A 14,977-nucleotide genomic window follows, 5' to 3' on the forward strand; every position below is an offset into this window, starting at 1 on the left:
GCCAAATCTAATCCTTTTCATGGTCCTCCTCTTCCCACCCCGCTTCGTTCTCACCCCTCCCGCCTCCGATGCTCGGGGTGGGCTGAGGGGTTTGGAGAGGATGTTTCTAGCTCGGTGTCATCTACAGAAAGGGGATATGCGTGACAGCCACTCCTTTCTCTCCTTCAGGCCTTGAATGTCAGAGTTAATTCTGCATTTGTGGGGTGGGGGCGGCCGCGGAGTCGGAGGAGTGCTGTGCAGCCGGAGGGGCTGCGAGCCAAGGTGATTCGGGTTCAGTGTCCTCGGGCTCAACTTTCCTCCAACGCGAGCGAACGAGCGGTGGAAGGGGAGGCTGTTAGTCTTCAGCCCGAGCCCCCTTTCCAGTCTCTTCTCGGCTTCCCCTGCTTACCCGCCCTGGTTACTAGGAAGAAGGTCTCTGGTGGCATCCTGAAAATTCTAGGATTGCTGGGTTTTACCCTTCCCGCCCGCGGGTGAAGCACACCTCTCCCCTCGAGAGGGAGGCCGGGTCTCAGAATCGCTGGCAAGGGGTCGGGTGGAGCTGGTATTCCCGCTCCCGGCACCGCTGTGCACACGTCGGTAACCTAGCAATGTCCGGGGAGTCGCTGCTGCTGTTGGTCTCCCCTCCCCAGCCCGGGGTTCGGGCACCACGTGCAGCTACCACACCGCCCTCGGGGCTGGGGCGGGGGAGGCTGGACCAGCTCCTGGCCAGCCCTCCTCCATCCTCCTTGGAGGTCCCCGGCGCCCCCCAAACTCCCGTGGGCTTGCAGCTTTCCTAGGTGAGCACTCCCCAAGGGAAAGCTTGGCCTGACTCCTTTCCAGGCGGGTACTGTCTGCTGCCCACCTTCATGGTCTCCTTCCCAGGCTGCTGAGCAGGCAGACCTATGCTTGCTTTGACTTTTCCTTATTCTTTACTCAGTAAGAATTGGCTTTGCAAACGCCCCATCCCACTATGCCTGCCACTGCTCTCACTTTGACTTCTGTCTCAGTAAGAAGGCTATGACCCAAGGCAGGCAGGTGCTGGGGAGACTAGCTTAGGTGGTGGCCTGGCCCAAAGCCAGAGGGGGCTTTGCACATCTTGAGGTTTTGCCCTTGTGAACTGAGATGACCGCCTACAGTGAGGTGATTCCAGTTTAGGCCTCCAGGCCCCCGCATAATCCAGCCTGCCTATCCTAGGTGCAGGGGTGCGGGCTGCCTGCCTTGTCGGTTTCTCTGGATGCTGGCTTGGCTGATGTGGCTGTAATTTAAAATGCAAAAAAGCTTTAAAGATGTTTTCTGTTTTCAGAAGCCTGTGGAGGAAATGAGTCCTAACCATCATGAATTTTCATTTGCAGGAAGTGTCAGTGCATAATCTAGATATTTGTTATGGGGCTTTTGGTATTGCCCTGGTGCCAGTGGAGGGTTTTTTTTTTTTTTTTTCCATGCTGAAAAATGCATTTGCGACTGTGTAAAGATGTTAGAGTGACACTCTGAAAATGAATGCCTATGGAATTATTGGCACTATTTTTTGTGTGATGGTGGTCATTATTTTGGAGAAAAGCTGCTCTGCCTATCAACTCATTGGAGACACATGGGTTTTAAAAAAGAAAAGGTGTGGAATAAATGTGAGAATGACCTGAGTTTGTCTGAAGAAATGCACCAAAAGATTCCTTGTGAATCCATGGATCTAGAGAGGTACTAACCCCACCGAGCATCATGCAGCAAGGTCCTGTGTGAGTGACACTCAGGGCTGAGTGCAGGGACGTTTTTGCTGCTCTGGCTGACCAAACCCCTGCTTCTGAAAACTAGGATATAAGGTTCAAAATGGAATCATGGGAATGACTGACTGATGGGAGATAATCTTTGCTTTTTTCTGACACTAAATTCTTATTTTTTTTTCTTTCTCCCCAGAGGCAAACTATGCAAGAAGCACCAGGCTTTCCCTTTCTGGGGAAGGACCAACTTCTCAGCCGAACAGCTCCAAGCAGACCGTCCTATCTTGGCAAGCTGCGATCGATGCTGCTAGACAGGCCAAGGCTGCCCAAACTATGAGCACCTCCGCACCCCCACCTGTAGGATCTCTCTCCCAAAGAAAACGTCAGCAATATTCCAAGAGCAAAAAACAGGGTAACTCGTCCAACAGCCGACCTGCCCGTGCCCTTTTCTGTTTATCACTCAACAACCCCATCCGAAGAGCCTGCATTAGTATAGTGGAGTGGAAGTATCCTTTTTCGGGGAAAGTCTTTCTCATTTTCTTTCACCATCTGTTCTTTAAAAGGATTTGTGTTCTGAAATGGCACTTAAAAGTGGTAGCAGTCTCTGGAATGTGAGCAACAGAAGCTGTGTGTGTGAAGGGGTTCATTGTATACACCTTTCCTATCTCCTCAGGGGGCAGAGGGGTGGCTCTGTGGGCATACTTAACCTACGGGTGTGTGTGTGTGTGTGTGTGTGTGTGTGTAGTGGTGGTAGTGTGGGGCTGGAGCGATATCCTAAAACTTCAAGGTGGAAGAGAATTAAAATATGAAACTCACTTTTGGTCATTTGGCATTAGATGGTTAGTTTAAATCTACTATTGTTTTTGGGCAGTGGTGTGCCATTGCAACTAAGGTAGGCTGATTTAAAAAAAGACCGAATGAGGCTCTGCTACAAAAAAATACATTTTAAAAGAAAATGTATTGGTTTATTTTTAGAGAGAAAGGAAGGAGGGGAGGGAGAGAACATCGATGTTCACATTGATCAGCAGCCTCTTGCACGCCCCCAACTGGGGACATGGCCTGTAACTCTGACGGGGAATCAAACCCATGACCTTTCAGTTCACAGGCCTGCACTCAACCCGCTGAGCTGCTCCAGCCGAAAGCAAAGCAAAACAAAACATAACGGCAACAACAAAAAACCCCAAACACAAATATTTTTAACCTTTAGTGGAATCTTCTCATTTCGATGTTTGGAATTTGTTTCTGAAACTCCTGTTAGTGCTTAGATTGCTTCTGACTCTGGACCTGGTGATTCTGACTGTTCAGGTGACTGCAGATGTGAGCACTCGCTTCGCAGGGAGGGAGCAGTTGCTCATCAATGCTATGACTTTCCGGAATTTCCTTTCGACAAGTTTCTAAAAGGCTTCTGAACCGTGGGCGGGAGGGAACATGTGAAGGAGGGGTCCGTGCTGCCCCTTTTGCTGAGGCTGTACTGTTAGAGAGCAGCCCTCTCAGTGGAGGAATTTGCAGTTGCTGCTTTTATAAAAAAATTCTATGTCCTTGGACTGGAGTTACATTTCTGAGTGTCTCCTTTTTATTTTTAAAAACTGAACTTCAAATGCCCAGGATGGTTGTTATGTCTCAGATCTTGGAAAATTAGGGTGCTTTGCCTGTTCATCCCTTTCCCCAGATCTGGAGGCTGGACTTCAGTTACTGCCACCCTTCAGAAAAGGTTAACTGAGGTCTTCTTTCTATGCAAATGGCTTTCTAATTAGTTGATTCATTGGCCAGGGTAAAACTCACATTTCCTTTTCCCAGAAGTATATTTAGGGCTGTCAAGGGGCCTTAGAGCAGTTCCTAACTATAGGAAGGAGTGTGAATCCAGGGGTTCCCGCACCATGTCTAGATGGAGGGGCCACACTAAGAAAGGAGGATGTTGGCAACCGGCTAGAAGGTGGAGCAGAAACCCTCTTACAGTTTGAGTACCTAGCCAGGCAGCTGTTTATATGCCCTCTGTCCTAACTGTCTACTTTCTGTGCTCACAGACACGAGTTAAAATGAGGTAACTGTCCTGAAAGGTTTTGGAGAGAGCAGCCAAATACAAAGATAGGATTTGAGGGGTTTTCATGTTCCTTTCCTTTTAGAACAGATGTCTCTTCTCTAGAGGGAGTTATGGTGTCTCTCACATAGCTGGGTACTGTGGATGTGTTTTCTCTTTTAAATTCTTTTCTAGTCTGAAAATGAACACTGTGTTGGCCCAGGAGGGAGGGAGGTAAAGAGCGTATGCCTCAGTGGCATCGCTGGAGTCAGAGGCAGTGGTCGCACTTGGCCAGAAAGATCTCCTCTTTAGGCTGGCTTGATGTGACTCTGAGTAAGCAAAGACCTCTTGGTAGAGTCATTCATTTCATGTGGAGTGAGGTGGGAGGCCTGGTGCTGTTTCTCTTGGTGCACAGTAATTTGTATATAGCAATTTATGTGCATGGAGAGACTTCCCGGATCACGCTGCCGACTCCCTCTTCTGCATTGCCAGACACGTGTGTACAGGAATTAGGGGATGTGGCTGCCAAGGCAGGGAGGAGCCTGTGTACAAGTGCGACGGTTGGTAGAATAGATCCTTAAACAATATGTGATCTGTTTGTTCGTTTTTTCAAATAACGGTTTCCGTCTAGTTCAGGGAGCAGGTTATAGAAATCCTCCCAAAGCCAGCGGTGCCAGGCCCAGTCAGCTCCGGAAGAGTCAGAGCCTAGTTGTTTTTGCACACAGGGAAGGCAGAGAGCATCCTGCATCGTGGGGGAGTAAGGAGTGTTTGCTTTATTAGAAGGAATTTTTAGGATCCAACCTATTACTCTGTTCTGCTTGGCTTGTGAAACTCTTTTGGCGGTGAGGTAATATCCAATAATACCTGGAGACTGAAACTGGACCACTATAAAGAAAAAAATACTTATGTTTGGTCTTCCTGAACAGTGTTAGTATTTCTTAGATTTGCTGGGCTATCATTTAGGTATTAGGAAGTTGAAAAGAAAGAATGGTGGTACAGGGGAATGGAGAGACAGTGTGTTTCTATGTAGAGTAACATTGGGGCAATTGGCTTTTTAAATTCCAGTAGGAACTACTAAAGAGAAAAAATAAAAAAGGAGATTCTGAGGTCTTAAGGTGGACTGTCTTAAAGTTGGGTCCCTAGATAAGAGATTTCATACTACTAGGTAAGAGAATAAACATGAATGAAAACAAATTGGCTTAAAAAATAAACCCATCAACATCAGTACGGGAGTAATATCGTCTGTGTTCTTACTTCCATGAGTGTGGAAACTCTTCAAGGGGCTGAAGTTTAATGAAACTCAAGGTCCCCAGAGGGGCAAGGAGTTTTTATTTCCTTCATCTGTTTTGGATTTCTCAGAAGGATATCAGAATGATTAGAGAAGGATCTATTCATATCCACAAAGCTTTAGGACTCCGAGGTGTTTCGTTAAACCAGTGGCCTCGCCTTTTGTAGATTACTGCCTGTATGGGAGAAACACCGTCAGAAAGTCAAACCCTGGAGCTGCGGATTAGGTTAGGTTGGTGCTCACGGAACCTTACTTTGGAAGGGCTGGAAACCAAAAGAAGAAAGAGTCATTTTGGCAGATGTCAAACTTTGTGTTGCCAGTTTTGACAGTGTCTCTTAATAACACCAGAATGTTTAAACAAGTATCTGTTGAAAGCTGATCCCAGTGATTCCTCTAGACAGACCCCTGAGATTTAGAATTGTTAAACTGTACTTTGTAAGTGTCTGATGCTGATTTCTTAAGGCTTTTAATGTGTTACAAAGTGAATGCAGTAACAGCACATAATAAACTGAGCTCCATTCCAGCTCTAGTCTGAAGCAGTGGTAATCATTGATTAGTCAAGAAGGCAGAGGAGGGAGCTGAAGCCTGGCTTGCTTATTACAGCAGCTGAGGAGTCAGAACAGGCCATGAGACAGTCCCAGGGAGAGCGGAGGAGGTCCTGGTGACTTGGCCCACCCTGGTCCAGACGAGATTCAGACCAACCCCGCTAACAACAGCCCCTGGAAAAGGGGCTCTAACACAGGGAGGCAAGGGCTTGTGGAGGACATCTGTCTTGTGATGACTTCTCTTTGAGTCAGGAAAGAAACAAACAGGAATCTTAGCCTTCGAAGGCCGTTGTTGGTTTTAAAACTAAAAGAAGCAGAAACCTGGTTCACACAGTGCCCTGACTGGATGCACTTTTAGGTTTTCATATAAAATGAGCAGGAGAAGAATGTAACATGGAACTTGTAACAGAAGAGAAGGACAGGCAGGGGTCACTTGATAGGACACCTACTGTGAGGTGACCACTGAGATGACTTCTGCTGGAAACCTAGCCATCACACAGTCAGCTTAAAACAGATTTGTATATACAATTAAAAGTGATTGAAAAGTGGTGTGATTGGGAGCATGGTGAGAGAGATGGTTTGTATTTGTATGACATATACACATGTGTGTGTGTATATATACATATATATATATACCTTAACAAAATTTTTCAGACCATTTGACATATTTATATTATTGGCTATTTTTGCCAATTGTGTGGCCTTAGCTATTTACATCCCATTCCCTGAAGATGATTCTAATTCAACAAATCATAACTTGGTAAGTGTCCTTAGAGTTCCTGCTTGTCCTGATGCGTGGCTGTCATTTGCCTGTACGCTGAAACTGGCAGCTGGCTTTCTGGGTGGTTACAGTTTACAGCTCTGCCTGTGATGTTTCCTGGAGCTTTGCAACAATGTTTTTTTCTTTTTAAAAAATGTTTTTACCTGTATTCTCAAATTTATACTGAATGAAAGTGTTTAAAGTTATGAATCTTGTATAGATATAGAATGTTTTATGGAAGAGGTTTGTAGCAGATTTTAAAATAACTTTTCTCTTCATATAAGCTTTTTTTGTCTATCATTCTTTTCCTGACAGGGTTAGCTTTTTTTTTTTTTAAATCCAGTGTTATTTGGGAGTGGTGGGTACTTTGGTCAATTTTTCTGGTAAGTAGAGAATTACAGATTTTGTCTATGAACTATTACTTTTCAGGGAAGTAGAATACAACAAAGCTAATAAACTCCATGGAGCACGGTTTGGAGAAGCACACGGGATAGTATGAAGTTCTTAAATCCTCGTCCTATGAAGTGCCCCAAGATAAAATGATTCTCTGGTTAAATAAATTGGGATACTTCCACATACTTTACTGCCTTCTTAAAGATTTTATAGTGTGTATTAGCTCAAATAAAAACTCCAGGAAGGTCTGTAGTTAAAAAACCATTTCATTTTGTTTGACTCAGCTAGTCCTTAAAAGTAATTGGTCATGCATTCTTTAAACATTTTTTGACAGAACACATCACGGAACAAGCGTTTCATGGAACTTCACTTGGGAAAGGTTGATCTAGTTTTTTTTTCCTTTTAAAGCACTGGTGAGCACCTGGGTGGGACTCGGACTCTTGTCCCACTGGACTGTCCACTGGCTGTCCTGGCAGTGCCTTTCCTGTACCCCTTCTGCATTGCCATTCCCCCACCTGTCAATGAAGGGGGTTGATGAGAAGATCAGTAGGGTGGTTTTTTCCTCTGACATCCCGTAGTCTTTCCTCGATGATTCATAAGCCATTTCAGATTTTTTTCTGGAGCTGCAGCATCCTTACAGGATCAATCCTTAATAATTGGAGGCTGAGCAGAAAGGCTGTGGAGGAGAGGCCAGTGCTGGATAATAGGACACTCTCTCCATTCTTTGGCTTTTTCCTCATTCAGCTCGTTCCCTTCGTTTTGGTTTCATGCCTTGAAGCTGTGTTTTAGGAGGGCTGGGTGTTCTTAACTGAGTGTTGGAAAGGCAGAATTAGTGTGGGGAGTGCTCTTCTGGGTTCTGAGGATGCACTGAAATTATGCTCATGCGATGTTAGCCCACATGGTTTATGTAAAGGATTTCAGGTTACACTTAAACGAAGCATATTTCAGATGTTGCATGATGTCTGTGCATCTTTGGGATTTTCTGGTCTGATTTCTAGATAGTTAAAAATATGTGGATATTGCTACTGGAAATTCAATTGTAAATGAGAATTGGATATACATATAAACACTTAGTATGTATTCATACTATGCTAAAGATGATTCGTGTAACTTTGGATATTTTAAATAGCTTCTGCTTTCATTGTAGGTAATGGCAATAGATGATCATTTTAAAGGAAAAGCAGAAGCAGTGGAAAGCCCCCATTGGTGGGGATGGGTCATCACTGTCTGGGCCACAGATGGTGTCAACCTCGTTACCAAATTTAACTATGGGGACGGTGACCCAGTTTGTTGTTGTTGTTGTTTGTAGCTCAAGAGAACATGATTAAACAAACTTAGAAAAATAAACACTTTTCAGAAAGGCAGATTAATTTCAGTCAATGCAGCAATCAATGCAGCCGCATGTGTAGCTGGTTCAAGTCCTAAGCTTTCCCAGGGAAGCCTGGTACACGGCTCTCATGCTGTTGGACCAGTGAGATTTCTTGCCTGGTGAAGGAGGGAATAAAGTACTGGAGGTGGAGAGATCTCTTCCTGGCCACCCCTCCCCAGTTTATCCTTCTTGACAATTCTTAAACACTGGTCTTTGGAAGGGAGGAGGCAGTGTGTTCCTTTGGCAGGCCTTTTTAAAAACCAACATGTATTCCTTTGACCTCTTAGGATTCTGAAACTCATAGCATTCGAGTTTGTCTTGCAGTCACTTGGATGGTCACGTGGTCAGATGAGTTTATTCTCTGCCTGACTCTTTAAATACTTCCTTTCCCACTGTGGGAAGGGAAGGGCTCTGTGGATGTCCCCCCTGACTTTTAGCAAGGTCCCATGCCATGCAGTCCTCCCACCAGGGAGCGGGTTCTTTTTTAATACATTTGACCCAATTTGTACCAAAGTGATTGCTCTATTTTTGGAATCGGTTTAGAGGCAGCTGAACGAAGCTTATTTTTCATCTGTAGTAAATACCTTTCAGTTAATGTGAATGGCAAAACAAAGGGCAGAGACCGGTGTGGGTTGCAAAGCTGTACGCATCAGGGAGCTCCTGGTTTTCTTTGCCTCATAGCTCTGTGGGAAATGTGTACGTCAAGCATGTAGAGTAAAACCCAGGGCCAGCTTTGTGGAAGGTGTTTCTGCCTGTTACAGGTTGTTTGTAGTGAAATGATTATTTTTGTTGGATGAGAAACATCCCATTGGTGCAGTTCGTGTTTGGTCTGGGTTGTGTGTAACTCAGCCAGCTCTGGGGATTTAGAGACTACCTTGGGGGCAGCAAGTTTTCCCAGGGTTAGATTTTTAAAAAATATATAAACAGTCTCAAGTTTCTATGCAGCTTAACATTTGTGGACTTGCAGGGAACTAGTGAGGCCGACGCCATGGAAACGGTGCAACTCAGTTCCCACAGTAACGTCCCTGTCAGTTCAGTCAGCAGCAGTAGTTCCTCAGTTCCACTTATTGGAAACGTATATCACTGACTTAATCTTCTTCTTAGCTCTTCTTTATGGAGTGTTGGGGTGGGGATGATGGCAATATTGTACTTCATTGTGCTGAAAAACACTTTATTTTGCTCCCTAAACTTGAGTTTCTCATAAGCACACTGACGTGGCTGAACGGTTTTCAGTCTCTGCAGCCTGTTCCTGATACTTCCCCCACCCCTAGGCTTCCACCCATTTGTCTGTGGCGCTGGACTGCCTCAGATGACAACTGTCCAAGATAGGGACGCTCGTCGGCCACTCAGACCTTCCCTGAGGTCTGCTAATGGCTGCACCCACGGGAGGCAAGGCCCACGGCCCTTGACCAGGCCAAGTGCCGGGCTCCTACCTGGTGCCCACCGAAGTCTGGGGAGACGCAGCCAGAACCATCACTATGTTTTTGGCCCCTTCTCTGCCCTCTTTCTCATCTTGTCAAGGCCAGTTTGTTTCCTTGCAGCATGCTGACATTTTGCTTCCACAGCATTCCCTCATGTCTTCCCCTTCCTTTCCGTACACATCACGGCTGGATAAGCGGTCCTGAGGCTTCGGTGGCTGCCCACTGCCCATGGTGGAAAGGTCAGACCCTATGGCCAGCTCCTCTTTGGTCTCTCTGACCTTTTTCAGTTTATCCTACATTCCTCTCCTTCACAGCCCCACCCATCTGTCTACCATAAGTTCCTAAACACCTTCCCCTACACTCGTCCACATGCTGGCTCTTCCTGCTTTCTCCATCGGCAGTGCCTCTCCGTCCCTACTAGTCTTTCTTCACGTGTCCTTGTCCCTGTAGCTGCTCAGAAGTCACCCCCAATTGTGTCTCTTCTGTGAGGGCTTTTCTGACCCTGGTCTGAAATAACACTCTTATCTGAACCATTTTTGTGGCATTTTATGTATAAAATACTGATATTTTATTTATTTATATGCACATCTAATCTTTACCTTCAGAATGCAATTTGTAGTGAATCACTTTCAGTCCCCAGCAGGCAGTGCCTGGCCTGGCAGTGTGTGATGATGTCCAGTAAGTGTGTGTTGCGGATGCCGCCAAGTGAACAGCTCTCTCAGGAGACACACCTCCCCTGTGCTTTCCTCTGTTTGGGGTTTTCTTGGGTGGCAGGTCCCTCTGTAGATTCCTTGGAGGTCCTTGACTGAGGTTGGGTGGGATATTATAAGCATATATTCCTGAAAACCTTAGGGCCTTGTGACCCCCTTTGTGCCTCTGGCTGGAGGAGCCCTCCAACTAGCTGGTGTCAGAACTGTGAAGTCCAGAACATTCTGTGCTGTGGCTCGGAGTAGCAGAGCTCAGGTAAGGAGCATCTTTGAGAAGCAGCGTTGGCAGTGGACAGTTGTCAGTGGTACCAAATGCTTCCTAACGGCCAGGGACACCATGGGATAGTCTGCTTTGATTGCCTTCTCTCCTCTGAGATCCCAGTGTACAGTGTTTCCTGGGCCTAAAAAGTGAGTTCGTTGGATCTGCATGGTCATATATTTTCATCATGTCACAGTTTTCGCACATAAGGAGTGGTGTGAATTGTAATTCTGGAAACATAATTTCAGCACTTGCTTCGTTGTGCTTAGCGTGTAGATCAGGTATTAGTTCTGTGCCTCATCTGCACCGTGCCTTTGCTCTGCTGTGTGTTTGGACTGCGTGCTCGTTTTTTGCATGCCGAGGTTCTGTCTGCTCCTCCAGGGCAGCCCCTGTGCTGCCTCTGCCGTTGGGCCTTCTCTGATCCCTGTCCTCGCTTGCCTCCCTCCCCACCGCCTGAGTACTCACTTTCCCTCTGCTCTCCCTTATTGCTGGTAAACTCTCTTTATAGATGTTAGTCTGTGTCCGCCTGATTTTATAACTGCTGTGGGTTGGTGTGCAGTGTTTCTGCACATGGGCTCTGGGGTCTGACAGCTTGGCTCTTTGGCCAAATAGCTGAATGACCATGAATGAGAGTAGCAGTATGAGTTCCTAGAGGCTGAGGCAGGAGACTGATTCTGCAGTGTTGTGAACTTAACTCTGTGCCTGGTGCACAAGAGGCACATCAGGAATGCGCATGGAGTGAGCGAATATATAAACGAATGACCGTATGAGGGCTCCATGGTATGTCTGTGTGGATCAGAAGTTAATTTTCAACAATTGGCTAATGATTAATGTTTGCCAAAGAGACTGATTTTTGTTATCCAATAGTAACAAGAATCTCAGGAAACACCTGCTAGAGTTTGCCTAACTCTTCATACCTGAGGCAGGAGAGAAGAAAGGCAGTACTCAGTGCTTTTGGAGTACACAGGCCGACTTAGTCATAGGTGTGTGTGTCCAGTGCTGTGTTCCAGCCATTTGTGCTTGACTGGCCGCACTAGGGTGGGTGTGTGAGTGTCACGTTTCATGTAGAGACGTGGGGGGTGGGGAGAGCAGCAACCTGCCGGAGTGGGTGGGCTTGTGCAGTAGCACTTTACCCAGAGCTGGTTTCCTAATTGTAAAATGTGAGCCAGTTTATATGCTAATCAAATAATCACATCTCTTTTGTAGTCTCACCTAGTTTTGACAAAGAACAAGTTACCTAGCTTGATATTTAATGGAACAGACTTCACTTGAGTATTGACAGTTTTTCAAAACTCAAATCCAACCCTTAAAGAATTCAGATTTGCTACTGTCAGCATTCCTTAAGAATAAGAATCCCAAAAGGCTCCTCACTTTTTGGGTTATTTGTTAAAAAGTATATCTCAGTTTTGTACTCACCCCTTACACACTGGGTCTTCCCTGCTCAGACCCTTTAAATATGAGACTGTCTTAGAGTGAGGATATTTGATTATATTGCTATATTAGCCAGAACTGGTTGAATTACAAGTTTTAGAAATGCAACTCAAGTTGGCTGAGTTGCAAAAAAAATATGTATGTGTGTGTAATTTATTAAATCAGGCAACTGAAAAGTCCAGACTCAGCTGCAAAGGGGCTTGGAGGCGGCATCAGGGCCCCACCCCGCACCCAGCCCTCTGTCCGGGCCTCGGAGCCCCACTGGCCTCCAGCGAGCCTGCCTCACACACCACCTGAAGGGTGTCCCCTCAGCCCCTTCGGTGGAGCCTCTATGGGGAAACACATTCCTTTCTTAACCATAGCTCAAGTTCCATGTTTAAAAAAGGATTGTGTGGAAAACAACAGAGCCCCTGTAGCAGACTTGTGAGTACTTTTCGTTTTAATCCTTCCCACTAGTATTTGTTTCTTTTTCACTGCAGAACGTGAGAAGTACCTGCTACATAGGGGCCACCTGCCCAGGAGTAGGGACACTTCTGTCTATATTAAACGCTGGTGATGGTGTTAGGGGGACTCCAGCACAGGCCCAGCAGCTCTTTACCAAAGGGAGGCCCGAAAGAAATTGAAGAGACTCCAGAGTCCTGGTGCTTGGGCGCCGGGCAGGCCGGCATTGGGTGTTGCTGTTGTGTGGGTGACGCTGTCGGGGAGGGATGCCTGTGGGCGTCGCTGCCCTGTGGAGTGTGGGTGGGGGGTTGGCGGGCCTTCCAGGAATAGACGCTAACATTCCTCCTTCTGCCTCCTACCCTGCTCAGACTCCTGGGGCTCTCTGCTGCCAGCAGGGTAGGATGTGTCGCTCAGGTCCTCTTCTGCCCGTGCGATTGAAATAAGGAAAGTGCCAGAAGCTGTCTTCCCCTTTTAATTGATGTGAGACTGGTGTTCTCACAGCTGGGGTTCTTGCAGGGAGTAAGGCTGGGCAAGCAAAGTCGGCAGGGGGCAGTGGGGAGGGGCACTGAGAACTGCCCGTGGTGGTCAGTTCTGTGAGCTGTGTGCCTCTCTGTCTCTGTCTCTGTGTCTGTCTGTCTGTCCCTCTCTTTCTGTGAGTGTGTGTAAGAGCTGGGGAGAAGTGTGGGTGAATGGATGTAAGGATGGGTGTTTTTGACACCAGCCTTGTAGGATAAAGCCTTCCTCTGGTGATTTTAACTAAACAGAGCCCCAGACACTGCCCAGACTGGAGAAGATGACTTTCTTCTCCAGAATCCCAAAGCAGTGATTTTTGCTAATTTTTTTTCCTCCCTACTGTCTGAGTGGTAATTTTAGAAATCACAGGACATCTGTTGAAATTATTGAAGAAGTGAATGAGAGGGTCAGGCTGGAGGGAATAGGGTGCTGGTCTGAGGGAGGGAAGGCAGGCTGCAGACGGCTCAGGGAGAGTGTGGGTGGCAGGTGGCCCCACCTGGGGGGTGGGAAGGAGGTGTGCTTGGTCAGCCTGCCTGGTCACGCAGAAGGGGGAGGGGCTCACGCCTTTTCCTGCTTCATTCATCTTCCAAGGGGCTCACCCTACCTCCTTTCCCTGTGGCCATGGGGAAGCCTAGCACTATGTAGACTCCCAAATATTTTTGTAGAGCTTTAGCTTGTTTATAAGAAAGGAAGCCCAGGCACCATCATTCAACAAATATTTATTGAGACCTGCTACGCAGAGCGCTCCAGGCCCGTGTGCCCTGAGTGCTGAGCAGGGCGGCTGCAGCTCCCTGTGCACGCCGCCCTGTCGTCCCACGGACACCCACAACGTGGGGTCAGGGACAGCCTTCTTTGTTTTTCATGTTTTTCGTTCTTGTAGTAAATCATCACCCAAAATTTACACAAGTGATACACGGATACGTTCTTGTAAACAATGAAAACTGCAGTTAAAGTGACAGTTCCCTTTTACCTGCCTGGCTCATTCTAGTCACAGTCATCACCTGAGTGTGATCCTTTCGGAACTGGTCTTCACACTGTTTGTGTATGTATGTGTATATGAGCTGTGTATGTTTAAATATATGCCTGTGTGGGTGTGGTCAGTTTCACACAAGTGGGTGCATAACGCATATATTCTGTTGCTTTCCTTTCCCCACTTAATGAGTCTTCCAGACCTTTCCGTATCTGTAGGTAGAGATCTAACAGCTTCTTAGTTGCTGTAGAATATTCCATGTGTGAATGAATTATGGCTTAGTTCTCTTTCTGATGAACATTTAGGGTAGTTGCTAAAGTTTTCCTATTTCAAGCAATGCTCCATTGACTATCCTGGCACATGCTTCTCTGTGCACACTAGTTAACATTTTCCTGGGATAAATGTGTAGAAGTAAACTCTCTGGGTGGCAGGATAGTGCATTTTTAATTTCTGCACACACTGTTCTGAACTGAGCCTGGATCAGTTTGAGCTCCCACTCGCACCTCTCCGTAAGATGGTGTTCACTCAGGGCTAGTGAGTGGCCGTACTTGTTCTTTCTGTTGGGCTGTGGGAAAGGAAGTCTTGAGGGCAGGGCACAGCCTCTCTCTCAGCTGTTTGGGAGGCATCCAGAGCATCTGGTCAGAACAGAGTGTCCACAGACCCCTAACACTAGATTTGTAATCTCTTCCAAGTAGCAGACCCGGGTGAAGGGCACCAAGGATTATTGTTCTTTGCCTGACTTTGGGTGCTACCCACTGTGGTTCTGCTATGTGTGTGTGTGTTTATTTCCTCACCTGAAGACTTTTTTTACTGCTTTTTAGAAAGGAAGGGAGAGAGAGAAAGAGAGAAAAAAATTGATGTGAGAGATAAACATCAGTTGGTTACCTTCTCGTATCCCCCAACTGGGCAATCAAACCCATAGCCTGGGTATGTGCCATGACTAAGAATTGAACCCATGACCTTTCGAAATTTGGGACAGCTCTCCGACCAAATGAGACACACCAGCTAGGGTGGTACTGTGGTGCTTTTAAAGTGAAACATTCATTCTTGGTAGCTAATAGGTAAATAAGTTCCTGTTACAAAAATTGAGCCAGTTTTGGAATGTTTGGCTGCTGTGGTTTAATTCCTAGATGAGTACTGCCTTTGTTCCTTTTAATTGGGGAAAAGATTTA

The 14,977-nt window shown here is 46.4% G+C and overlaps 1 protein-coding gene across 23 annotated transcripts in view; it reads left to right on the forward strand.

Moving 5' to 3' along the window:
• Positions 1-14,977, forward strand: part of CACNA1D (calcium voltage-gated channel subunit alpha1 D) — a 323,145-nt gene that overhangs the window by 632 nt on the left and 307,536 nt on the right. For all 23 annotated transcript variants that reach the window (XM_036030907.1, XM_036030892.1, XM_036030894.1 and 20 more), the window contains exons 2-3: positions 1,888-2,197; positions 6,196-6,301. In XM_036030907.1, coding sequence (XP_035886800.1) covers positions 1,888-2,197; positions 6,196-6,301 — 416 coding nt within the window. The remainder of the gene's footprint in view (positions 1-1,887; positions 2,198-6,195; positions 6,302-14,977) is intronic.

The sequence above is a fragment of the Phyllostomus discolor genome, chromosome 7 (assembly GCF_004126475.2).
Source record: "Phyllostomus discolor isolate MPI-MPIP mPhyDis1 chromosome 7, mPhyDis1.pri.v3, whole genome shotgun sequence".
NCBI classification, from domain to species: domain Eukaryota; kingdom Metazoa; phylum Chordata; class Mammalia; order Chiroptera; family Phyllostomidae; genus Phyllostomus; species Phyllostomus discolor.